This window comes from Stegostoma tigrinum, chromosome 18 (assembly GCF_030684315.1).
Source record: "Stegostoma tigrinum isolate sSteTig4 chromosome 18, sSteTig4.hap1, whole genome shotgun sequence".
NCBI classification, from domain to species: Eukaryota; Metazoa; Chordata; class Chondrichthyes; order Orectolobiformes; family Stegostomatidae; genus Stegostoma; species Stegostoma tigrinum.
The window spans coordinates 61,087,051-61,099,889 of NC_081371.1; the positions used below are offsets into that span (position 1 = coordinate 61,087,051).

General features: G+C 42.2%; 1 protein-coding gene across 2 annotated transcripts in view; it reads left to right on the forward strand.

The window, feature by feature from the left end:
* The window catches only part of pawr (PRKC, apoptosis, WT1, regulator), a 140,342-nt gene extending 128,798 nt beyond the window's left edge, over positions 1 to 11,544 (forward strand). For both annotated transcript variants that reach the window (XM_059652597.1, XM_059652598.1), the window contains exons 5-7: positions 1,344 to 1,497; positions 2,186 to 2,290; positions 9,695 to 11,544. In XM_059652597.1, the coding sequence (XP_059508580.1) occupies positions 1,344 to 1,497; positions 2,186 to 2,290; positions 9,695 to 9,781 (346 nt within the window). In that variant the 3' untranslated portion in view covers positions 9,782 to 11,544. The remainder of the gene's footprint in view (positions 1 to 1,343; positions 1,498 to 2,185; positions 2,291 to 9,694) is intronic.
* The last annotated feature ends 1,295 nt before the right edge of the window (positions 11,545 to 12,839 follow it).

The window sequence follows — 12,839 nt, forward strand, 5'->3', positions numbered from 1 at the left end:
TTCTATGTTCTATTTGTATAAGTTTTGGTAAGGCTGCACTTAGAGCATTATGTACAGTTTTGGTCACCCTGTTATAGGAAAGACATAGTTAAACAGGAGAGTCTGCAAAGATTTACAAGGCTGTTGCCAGGACTATTAGGCCTGAGTTATAGGGAGAGGTTGGCCAGGATAGGACTTTATTCCTTGGAACATTGGAGATTGAGGGATGACTTTATTGAGTGTATAAAATCATGAGGGGCATAGGTAGGATGAATGCACATCATCTTTTTCCCAGTGATGGGGGAATGGAAAACTAGAGGGCATAGGTTTAAGGTGAGAGGAGACAGATTTAAAGAGGGCCTGAGGAGCAACTTTGCACAAAGAGTGGTTTGTGTATGCAATGAGCTGCCAGAGAAAGTGGTCGAGGCTGGTACAATAGCAACATTTTAAAACATTTGGATAGGCACATGGATGGGAAAGGTTTAGACGGATATGGACCAAATGCAGGGAATTGGAACTAGCTGAGTGGGCAGCATGGAGCAGTTTGGGCTGAAGGGCCTGTTTCCATGCTGCCCTACTCTATGACTTCATGATTGTATCCTAAAATGCTTTACCGTGCAGTCATGATTGCTGCTTCTGAAATGTGGCAACCAATGTGCTCGTAACAAGCTCCCCGCAAACATCAAGGAGGGAATAGCCAAGTATTTTAGAGTTGTGGGTAACTATTGGCCAGAAATTTTCTCCCTGTTCTTCAAAGCACCAGGGAATGTAACAGGACAGACAAGGCTTTTGTTTAATTTCTGATTCAGAAAGATGGGACCTCTGATAGCGCAGCATTCCTTCCTCATTAGTACTGGAGGGGGCAGTTGGGATTTTGTGCTCAGGACTCTGGAATGAGACTTGAAAATGGAGGTGGGGATGTGTCCTAGGAGGCCAGGGATGAGACAGTAATGACGACAAATATTCACGGGGATAGCTTGGTGCATTGCGTGGCTCCACCAAGACATCACAATGAAACTGCTGTCATTCAGTAACCCAACATATTGTACAGCACCCAATATGCTTCATTCTATCAGTGATAATAGAAAGTGCAGATGCTGGAGAATCCAAGATAATAAAGTGTGGAGCTGGATGAACACAGCAGGCCCAGCAGCATCTCAGGAGCACAAAAGCTGATGTTTCAGGCCTAGACCCTTCATCAGAGAGGGTCTGATGAAGGGTCTCAGCCCGAAACGTCAGTTTTTGTGCTCCTGAGATGCTGCTTGGCCTGCTGTGTTCATCCAGCCTCACATTTTACTATGCTTCATTCTATTGCACTTTTACTTCCTGTTGAAGATTGAAAGTCTTCACCTGTGTCCACACAGCACCACGATTGCTCCTGAAGAGGACATCACAGCGTATTCATCTAGCAGCAGGTATTCTGGCCGAGTGGAGAGACCTGGCTTTAATCGCTATGGAAACGCTTCAAGTTCCACCTTAAGCAGTACATTAGAGAAGAAATTGGAAGAACTTGAAAAGGTACCTAACAATGCAGATACATGTGTGCTGTGTCAATGTTTGTGTGGGTGTGAGTGAGATTGTGTGAATCTGACAGTGTGTGAGAGTGACTGAGAGAGGAGTATGCAATATTCTGATTGGCCATGTACTAGACTTCATACACTGACTCTTTTCCAATGCATTTCCTCAGCACTGATATTTTAGTGCATTTTAATTCTTTATGTAGTTCTTTTCAATGTTACCCATTTTGAATTGTCCTTTGTGCTGAGTAACTTGCTTTTTCAGAGGGCAGTTAAGAGTCACGCACATTGCTGTGGGTCTGGAGTCACATGCAGGCCAGACCAGGTAAGTATGGCAGTTTCCTTCCCCTAAAGACATTTGTGAACCAGGTGGGTGTTTACTGCAATCAATGATGGCTTTATGGCCACAATCACTGAGACCAGCTTTATGATCCACCCGCCCAAAACATCAGCCTGGCCCTCTGGATTAGCAGCCCAGGGTCATGACAGTTCACCACAACCCTGATTAGAGCTGCCTAAATTTGACAAATAAGACTGCCCACCAACCATTATCTTCCATTTAAGAACAGAAATGAAATGACCTTCAGGGATAGCTGTTCCAGAATGTATCTTTTAAAACTTGATGTACACATGGTTAATTCAATTATTTTAAACCTGGACTGAATGCAACTAATATCTGTTACCACCAGGATTTTGCCAAGGAACGACAAGAGAATCAGAAGCTAATCAAACTGCTACAGGACAGGGATGACCTGATTGGGAAACTGAAGGAAGAAATTGATCTACTTAACAGAGTAAGTGCCATTTGTTAGAAAAATACCGTGTCATTACATTGGAAATAAGATGTATTTATTAAAGGAGCCATCAGCATCAGACTGCACAGCTGTTCCAAATGAACAAATGAAATGAACAAATGAAAAAGTACAGCACAGGAACAGGCCCTTTGGCCCTCCAAGCCTGTGCTGACCATCAAGCCCTAATTAATCTAAAAACAAACCTCCTATTTTTCAATCTGTAACCCTCTATTCCCTCCCTGTTCATGTACCCATCGAGGTGCCTCAGTAATGTCTTCAGTGGGCCCACTTCCAAAACCTGTTCTGGCAGTGAATTCCAGGCTGTTCCCACTCTCTGTGTGAAAAACTTCCCTCACACATCTCCCCTAAACTTTCCCCCTATGACCTTGAACCTGTGCCCCATTGTAATTAAAACTTCAACCCTGGGAAAAAGCCTCTGACTAACCACCCTACCTTTGCCTCTCATCATTTTGTAGACCTCTATCACGTCTCCTCTCAGCCGCCATCTTTCCAGTGCAAACAATCCTAGTCTTTTTAACCTTTCCTCATAGCCAATGCCCTGGAGACCTGGCAACATCCTGGTGATCCTTTTTTGTACTGTCTCCAAAGCTTCCATGTCCTTCTGGTAATGTGGTGCTGAAAACTGCACACAATTCTCCAAACGTGGCCGAACAAGGGTTTTATATCGCTGCAACATGGTTTGCCAACTGCCATGCTCCATGCCCCGGTCAATGAAGGCAAGCACGCCATACGCCTCCTTGATCACTTTGGCCACCTGTGTCGTCACTTTCAGGGAACTGTGGACCTGCACACCCAGATCCATCTGCATATTAATGTTCCTAAGTGTTCTACCGTTTACAGTTTAGAAGCATCGACTGTGTATTGCATGGTGTAGTGACCCAGTCCTGGTTAAACAGTCCTTTATCTCTCCCAAAGGTAAACCCCAGGAGAACCCATTACTGAGCCCTTATCATTTGTGCATGTGTGAATGGGATATGTGCATTGGAGAGAACCATCCCTGTGTGTGTGTGTGTGTGTGTGTGTGTGTGTGTGTGTGTGTGTGTGTGTGTGTGTGTGTGAGAGAGAGAGAGAGAGAGAGATCATGTGTGTTTTTTGCGTGTGGGTGTAGACATCGAGAATAGGCCATTCAATCTGACCATGGCTCATCATCCAACTCAGTCCCCTGTTCCTGCTTCCTTCCGATACCGTTTGATCTCTTTAGCCCTAAGAACTATATCTCACTTGTTCTTGAAGACAGTCAATGTTATGGGCTCAATCACTTGCTCTGACAGAGAATTCCACTGGCTCCCCACTCTCTGGGGAAAGAAGTTTCTCTTCATCTCAGTCCTAAATGGGCTGCCCGTCTCCTTGTTCTGGACTCCCCAGTCATTGGGAACGTTCCCTCTATTTTTTTGAGTCGATATGTATGAGACTTGTGTGTTTTTGTCTGTACGTGCATGATGAATGTGTGTTTGGCATTCAATGGGTAAACAATCTGAACTGTAATCTCAGTAAAGTATAACCCACATCATCATTTAATCATCCTCATGTGACAATTTGCATTTAAGCATTCCCAGGAACATCTGCTGTATCAGAATTCCGTGCTCTGCTGATTCAGTTTAATTGACCCACATGATTTGAATTGTGCTCACTTGTCCAGCCTTGTTTGTTGGAACACATATTACACACACACTTCTGAAGAATGAGGCAGGAAAAGCCTTTATTTTTGTTCTTTTTCAGCCCTTTCTTGTGCAGCAACATCATTCTTTCTGAGAGTGAGATTGAAAATATTAAATTAGCACTTGCATGTAATGAATGCTTAAAATTATCAGCTTCAAGTCAGAAGGCATGTTTACTGGAGAAAGTGATTCCAGATTGTGTTTGTTCAACAGCCAAACTGAGTCCTGGAATCTCCAGAGAAGTGCAGAGACCAGTCACTTTTGATCTTACCATCATGCCTCACTTCCCGCCTGTAATCTGAGTTTCATTCAAGGGCACAGAAAAAATGTCAATGTTACACAGTACAGCAGGGCAATGGCCTGCAGACTGTCTTAAAATCATAGCTTCAGGGAATGGCTCTGCAACAGGAGATGGCTATTTGGGCCGTCATACCTGTGCTGGCTCTTTGCAAGAGCTGCTCAATTTATCCCATTCCTCCCCAGCAGTCGGCCTCATATTTTTCACCCTGTGGTTTCAGTAGAGGTCCGTTGTAACCCGGTTTAATGCACCACATGTTCACTTGAACGTGTGTGGACTCATGGGTCCAAAAACAAGTAAATCTTTATTTCATTATTCATTTCGTTCAATAAAATAAGAGTTTATTTTCTTTGTATGGTGCAACAATAATGTGGTTTCACTCTCTGGGCCCCAGCGTCTGTGCTATAACAAACCTTCACTGTAATTGTTCAATTCTCTTTGAAAGTTCCTTGCGAAACTCCTTCCTCTTCATTTCCAGGCAGCATGTACCAAATCACAACAGTTTGTTTCCTGGTGTTATTTCCAGTTCTTTTGGTGATTACTGCCTCTGCCCTTCCTGCCCCTGAAGAGAGGGTTCTGTTCCGGTATATGCTTGACATCAGCCTTTCTCATCAACCCTACTCCCTTTCATTAGGTTGTATCTACAGCTCAGAGACAGGCTCTTTGGCCCATCAGATACTAAGGGCAGTACCTACACATCGGAGGATGTCAAATTTAACTCCAGATTGTGTTTGCACAATTCAAATCATGTGGGTCAATTAAAAAAGGAGGAAAGAAACAAACAGAACTACAGACCAGTTCGCCTGGCATCAGCATTGGGGAAAATAAATGCGAGAGCCTATTATAAACAAATAGGTTAACAGAAGGGTCGGAAACCATTAATGGGATTAAGCAAAGAAGGCATAGGTTATGAAAAGCAAATTATGCTTATCCATTGACTAGATTCTTTTGAGAAGGTAACTAGTGAAAGAAGTGAGGAGGAACCAGTGGATGTGGTGTATTTGGATTTCCAGAAGGACTTTGGTATGGTCCCAACATAAGAATTTGATGGGCAACATGAAAGCAAACAATTAGTGAATTGACTTGGATCAAGAATTGGTTGATAGACAAGAGAGAGAGATGGGAATAAATGGGTATTTTTCCAAGTAGCAGGCAGTGACTAATGGGGGGTCCCGCAGGGATCAGTTCTTGCACCCCAGCTATTCATCATTTACATAAATGACCTGGATGATGGAACCAACTGCAATATTTCCAATTTTGCTGATTACTCAATAATAGGTCAGATTGTGAGTTGTAAGCAGGGTGTAAGGGGTGTTCAGGGTGAGCTAGACAAGGTGAACGAGTGGGCAAACGCGTGACAGATGCTGTACAATGTGGATAAATGTGAAGTTATACACTTCGCTGTGAAAAATTGGTCGAGTATGATTTGAATGGGGATACAGAGGGATCTGGGTATGTGCAGAGGGATCTGGGTGTCAGTGTACACCAGTCAATGAAAGTAAACAGGCAGCTGCAACAAGCAATTAGGGAGGGAAATGGTATATTGGCCGTCATTGTGAGAGGATTGGAGTTCAGAAATGGGGATGTCTTACTGCAGTGAATGCAGTTGGAGTACTGTGTGCAGATATAGTCTCCATCCCCAAGAGAGGGTAGACTCACCATCGAGAGACTGCAGCAGAGGGTCACTCAGCTGATACTGGGGATGGCAGGACTGTCCCATGAGGAGAAGTTGGTTTGACCGAGCCAGGATTCACTAGAGTTTTGAAGGATGAGGGGGATCTGATTGAGACATGTCAGGTTCTAACGGGGTGACCAGACTCGATGCAGGGAGGATGTTCTCCCTGGGTGGGGAGTCCAGAACCTGGGGGCACAGTCTCAGGAAACAGGGCTGATCATTTAGGACTGAGATGAGGAAACATTTCTTAACCCTGGGAGTGATGAACCTGTGAATATCTCTAGCACAGAAGCCTGTGGAGATGAAGTGATTGAAAATATCCAAGAAAGACATTGATACATTTTTAGATTTTAAAGACATCAAGGTGAATGGAGAGAAAGTGAAAGTGGAATTGAGTTGGATGATCAACTGCGACCACATTGAATGGTGGAGCATGCTCAAAGGGCCAAATGGCCTGCTCTTGATGCTAGTTTCTATTTATGAGGTGAGCTATCTCCTGCCCTATTTCTTCTCACTCTCAAGATGTAACTTTGAATCACTTTCTACTTTGAGGATTTTTACAGAACAAATAAGGAGCAAGTGTTTCTGGTGAGAAGTGAGTTGTTAAGAGGACACAGCTTGAAGGTAATTGGCAGGAGTGGTGTTTTCAAACTCTGAGTTGTGATGATTTGGAAGCCACTGCCGGAAAAGCTGATGACAGCAGATTCAGTTGAAACTTTCAAAAAGAATAGTTGAACTATTTGACAAGGAAACGGCTATAGTTCCACAGAGAAAGAGTGGAGGAGTGGGGCTAATGGGACTGCTCTTTGAAAGAGCTGGCACAGAAACAATGGACCAAATGGATGTGCTGGATCATTCAACGCTTCTCTATACATGTGTAGTTTCCCCATAAACGCTCAGCTATTCCATGCAGTATTCTACACTGGAAGCACATGGTGCAAATTTGTTTTTTAAAAAAAAAACCATGTTATTTGCACCAGTTTCAGATGTCACAATGAGCCGCATCAACACTACTTTGTCTGGTCTGAGAAGAAGGCTGTTCAGCCCGTCCTTGACCATGCAGCCCCAGAAAGAACTATCCGATTAATCCCACTGCTCGGTGATATCTCCTTCAACAATTTGGCTAGTTCCCGTTTGAACCTGCCTTTTCAGGCAACACATTCTACATCATACCAATCCACCATTAGTTTCTGAAAAGTAAACCACTCCTGTTATCTCTCAGTTCCTTTGCTAATTGCTTCAAATCTGCCTACTCTGTGTATTGACCCTCTTGCCAGGGAGGATGATTTCTCCTTGTTCACTGAATCAGGACTCCTTGTGATTTCAAACAGCTCTGTTAAATCTCAGGAAGGAGGAGGAGTCACCCCAGAGTTCCCATGATGACACCTGACCTTAGGGGGATGAATTATGTGGACAGGCTGCATTACATGACAGGTATTCCCTGACTGTTGGCAGACTGTGGGGTAAAGCATTTTGGTGGAAGGAACACAGAGTCTATACAGACTCAATGATACAAAGTTCAGGGGCGTATGGGAGCAGAGGGAACTCGGGGATTCATGGGTTTGATTCCTGAAGGTGGCCAGGAAAACAGAAACAGTTGTTAAGAAGGCTTATAGGACCCTTGAGTTTATAAATAGAGACACAGTACAAATGCAAGGAAATGATGATACACCTCTACATTCATTGGTCAGACTACATTTGGAGTGTTGTGTTTGCTTCTGGGGACCTTATGGAAGGAAGGACGTTAAGGCCCTGGAGAAGGTTCAAAGGAGATTTACTAGAATGATACCAGGAATGAGAGATTTTAGATGCAAGGAATGATTAGAGAAATTGACCTTATTCTCCTTGGAACAGAGAAGATTAGGAAATGACCATATTGAGGTGTTCAAAGTTATGAACAATTTTAACAGAGTAAAGCAGGATGTTCTGTTTCCACTAGTTGGTATGTCAGTGTCTTGCATGCACAATTTTAAGATTGTTAGCAAGAGAGCTGGGACCGAGATCAGGAGAAACTTCTTTGCTCAGAGTTTTTAGGATTTGAAATGGGAGAGTGGTGAAAGTGGATTCTGTAGAAAGTTTCAAAAGAGAGCTAGGCAGGTGTTTGAAAGTGATGAAGTTAGAGGGCTACGGAGATGGGACTTGGAGGGTAGCACTAGCTGGGTAGCTTTTAGAAGAGCTGGAACAGACATGATGGGTTGAATGGCCTCCTGTATTATAAAATTCTATGATCAAGTGGAGATCGAATTAAAGAAGTGCTTAACATGGTACAAGAATCAAATGGGGTTGGATTGCTCTGGTGTGGATTTTGAGAACATGGGGACATGATCTTAAATTTTGATCTGGGCTGTTCTGGAGAGAGATCAGCAACTTGTATCTTGTGAGGCATTGTGGAAATCTGGATCTCAGCCCCGTAAGGATGACAGGGGGGTGGTAAATGAAGTGGCACATTAGAGAAACATGACTGACCTCACTCTGTGCTATATGATTCCAGAAAGGAGCTGTCAGTGTTGGGCTCTAGCAGACTCTCAAGACTGAGATAACAAGGTGTGGAGCTGGATGAACACAGCAGGCCAAGCAGCATCAGAGGAGCAGGAAGGCTGATGTTTTGGGTCTGGACCCTTCTTCAGAAAAGATCTTCAAGACTGAAGCTTTTGTTGGAGAAGGGTATCAAGTGATTTGGTGCAGAGACAGGTTGCTGAACTGAACAGCCAGGAATGTACCAAACAGGGGAATGGGTTTGATGGTCAGGTGACCTCTTTCTGTACCTCATGTCACTTAAACCTTCGTGTGAGAGATGCTACCTGAGCTTCTGTCATCTGTCGACATAGCAGAGTTCTGTCTGGCATCACATTTCCATTATCCAGGTGGATTGTTAAGTGGATCATAGAATCATTTAGGACAGAAGAGGCCCTTTGGCCCAACAGTGTTGGCCAGAGGTGGTACACGTGTCTCCAGTCCACCAAAAGCAGTTGTCATTCGAGGGCATTAAACTGTTACTCACTTCATAGAGTAGCTGGAATTGCTGCCAGAAAACAGATTTCAGCATTTACTACCGCCGGGAGAGGGACTGTTTTCACACCCGGTGAACAAGCGCTCCCTTGGTCAATCGCAGTCCTTTCAGGATAAACCTTTGTAATTGTCTCCTTTGGGTGTAGCTGCCCCCTTCCCAGGATCTCTGCATTCCCCTGATATTGGTCTTTGAGCATCGTCCAGTTTTAGCCAACCCACTATCGGAAGTCCATCTTCTGCTCCCAAAGCACTTGCGTTCTGCCCTCAAATCACTTTCCTTCTCAGCCTCTCTCTCCTTCTTTAAGACACTCCTTTAAACCTATCTGTTTGATTAGGCTTTTCCATCATATCTCCTTATAACGTCTACTGTTTGATTTTTGTCTGGCAGTAATCCAGTGAACTGCTTTGGGGCTTTGTAAATGACACAATAAAAATGCATGTAACTCTTGAGGGAAATCTGAAAGTGTAAAGGGTGTCAGGGGCGAGGGGAGTGGTCTGTGGAACTTACAAAACTGTTATTCATAGATTTTATTGAAAGTATTCTCTGTGCTTATTTTTTGTTGTCCAAAAAACGGATACATTGAGATACAGATCACAACAGTGATCTAACCGTATAGCAGAGCAAACTCGAGGGACGAAACAGCCTTTTCCTTCTAATGTTGCTTTTGTTTTTGAACTGACAGCTCATCTCTCCTTGGTAAAGAACTTATTTTTTTTTCCTGTTCTTCTCAACTCTGTTCAAGGATTTGGATGAAATTGAAGATGAAAATGACCAACTAAAGCAAGAAAACAAGACCTTGTTGAAAGTTGTTGGCCAGTTGACTAGGTAGAAGATGCTGTGCGTGATACACAGAAGCCTGACTGATAACTTGCACATTTTTACAAATCTGGAGTTAGCTTTCAATAAACAAGTAAAGACTGAAGAGAAATCATTCCAAGCTCTCACTGTTCTCTCCTGAGAATACAACACACCTTCTGTTAGAACTGCATTGTGTGTTAACATTTTGTGTTCAGTAGCTGGCTTGTCCGTTGTTTTTCAGTAGCAACTGTTGGAGTTTTTATTTCTTAATTATTTCCTTACACTATTTCTCAAAACTTGTTCAAAAGAACTATTTACAAGGAGGTCACTGGTTTAAATTATGGTAACAGTTTTGTTATCTGTATGATGCAGGATCAGCTCATTCTTGTTATGTTCTCTCTTGTCATTTCTGCATTCAGAATTCACATGCTGAAGTTGGAAGAAAGGTATGCGTGCTTAACATATAAACAACGTTTAGAAAGACATAATCTCATGACTGGTAATCATATGAGGAACTTTCCCATTTAAATTCTGAACAAAACCCTCAGACTTTCATGTACATTGTTAACATGTCTAATGATTTTTCTTGCCCATGTATTCAAAACATTGGTGAAAAGATGTGTTGCTTGGCAATTACATGAAGAAAATGATCACAGTACTTTAATGCATTACATTCACACTACATTACAGGAGGAGCTGTGAGGCCGGATCACATAGATTTTACAAGCAGTTGAGGGAGTCAGGGCGTTAACCTGGAATGGCTGGGTGTAAGAATTGCCAGAAGAATTAATATCGCTCTCTTCTTTCTCATTCTGTCCCACACCCCAGTTGGTCCTTGTAAATAAAAGCAAGACAGTGCAGATTCTGGAAATCACAGAGAATGTTGGACATACTCAGCAGGTGTGGTACCATCTGTGGAGAGACAAACTGAGTTAACGTTTTGGTCCAGTGGCCCTTCTTAAGAAGTCGCCTTACCAGACTTGAGACATTAAATGTGCCAAACCTACTGAATTTCTCCAGAATTCTTTGTGTTAGTTTCAGGTGGCTCCCCGGTAAGGGCCAAGTGTAACTCCGTATTTACAATTCATATAGTAATAATGGTTTTATTCAAGAACTATTCAATAAAATGGGTCAGAAAACTGACTGTAGCTTTGGTTCAAAGTGGAACCATATCCATATGCTCCCCTGTGCTGGAATGGTCATAGCAAAGACAGTGTTTAAGTCTTTAAAATTACTTCTCGTATCTTTGTGTTTGGAGCATCACTACTTTCTGCCCTTCACTATATTCATTTATCACAGTTTCTTTATGGCTGCTTGAATTTTTTTTCCCTAATGGAATTAATTACATTCCAGATTCATGAAGTTGACTTTCCTTCATGTATAAACAACCACAAATAAGATTCAGCTTTTTATTTTGCAGCACAATGTACATTAAACAATAATAAAAAAAATTCTTGGAATTGAATCCACTTTTTTGAATGTGTGGACCATTGTCAGACTAGAACAAATGATCGTTTAATCTCTTGCAGGGAGAAACAAATTATGTTCTTTTAAAAATAAAGGTTTTCAGTTTCAAAGTCATTTCAATATTAAAAGCCTGGAGCTTTTATGTTTGACAGAACCTAGAATGTAAATAAATGGATGAGTGTGACTTTTGACTCCTACTGGGGCTAATTCCTAAAGTTTTGGACATATTGGTTTCCCTTTTGAGATTAGACTAGTGCATCAGAAAAGACAATACATTATAATCTGTTCATGCTATTGCAGTTAAATTTACACAAAATAAAATCTGGAGCATACCATGTTAACAACTTGCATTGTGTCAGGTTTATTTCTGTTGTATTAACATCATTTAATGAGTACAGATTATTGCTCCTTTCTTGATTATTTTTTCTCTATCTGGTTTCTTATTAACAGCATTCTTTCATTTTAGAACATTTTGATTTTTATTTTACAAATATCTTTACAATTTCTTGTGTTCGTGGTCTTCCAGAACTTGATCCAGTAGCTGTTGAGAGACTCTGGACTGGAGAGTCTTTAACTACTGTAAGGTCAGATGAAAAACATTTTCACTCAAAGGGTTGTAAATCTTTGGATTTTTACCACTCCAGAGAGCTGCGAATGCTTAATTATAATACACGTACAAGACTGGGGTTCAGAGTTTAGTCAGCATGAAGAGAGCCAAGGGATATGAGGGTGAGCAGTGAGGAGGCGTTAAGGTATAATATTGACCAGAACCTTAAAGAGGCAAGCTAAAAGGGTTGAATGGCCTCATTTCTTCATGGTGCCCTCTATATTGCCGTTCCAACTTTACAGACATGAATAAGGATCCATAGTGTGGGAGTCACTAACATACTGGTGATTTTTTTAAGTTGTTGAAGATATTTTAAGATTTTTTTCAGAATTCCATATATTTCTTAGATCTGCCAAATCTATAAATGCCATGAAGAGTTAGGGCTTCCTTTATACCATTAAATGAAAATGAGCATTTAATTTCAAAGTTCCTACCTTTTGTTTTATTCAGTCAAACCTGAGCATATTGACAAGGTTAAGACTGATTGTAGATCCTTTAGCACTTGTGGATTGGCCAGTTTTAATCATATGGTTTTGATCATGTGCTTTAATACTGACCAATCTGGTTGGCACAGTCACTAGGAGCAAGGCAGGAGGAGGTGGTAGAGGAACAAGAGAAGAAAGAGGTTTGAGGGGCAGGAGGATGATATGAGAGTATGTGTGGGTGGGGATTGAAAGAGAAGGCAGTGAGGGGAATGGAAGGAGATTGAGATGATTGATCATTTTTAAAGCACGTGGCCAAAACCATATCATTAAACCAGCCAATCATCAAGCACTAAAGGTTAGGTAGATTGACCATGCTATATTGCCCTGTAATGTCCAGGGATGTATAGGCTAGGTGGGTTAGCCTCGATTAAAATGTGAGGTAATGGGGTCAGGGTTCGGTGGGATGCTCTTCATTGGGTTGGTGTTGACTGGACGGGTTGAATAGCCTCTTTCCACACCGTAGGGATTTTATGATCCTAGTGCCCTCAACCCAGCCATCTTCAGCTGTTTCATTAATCACCTTCCCTCCA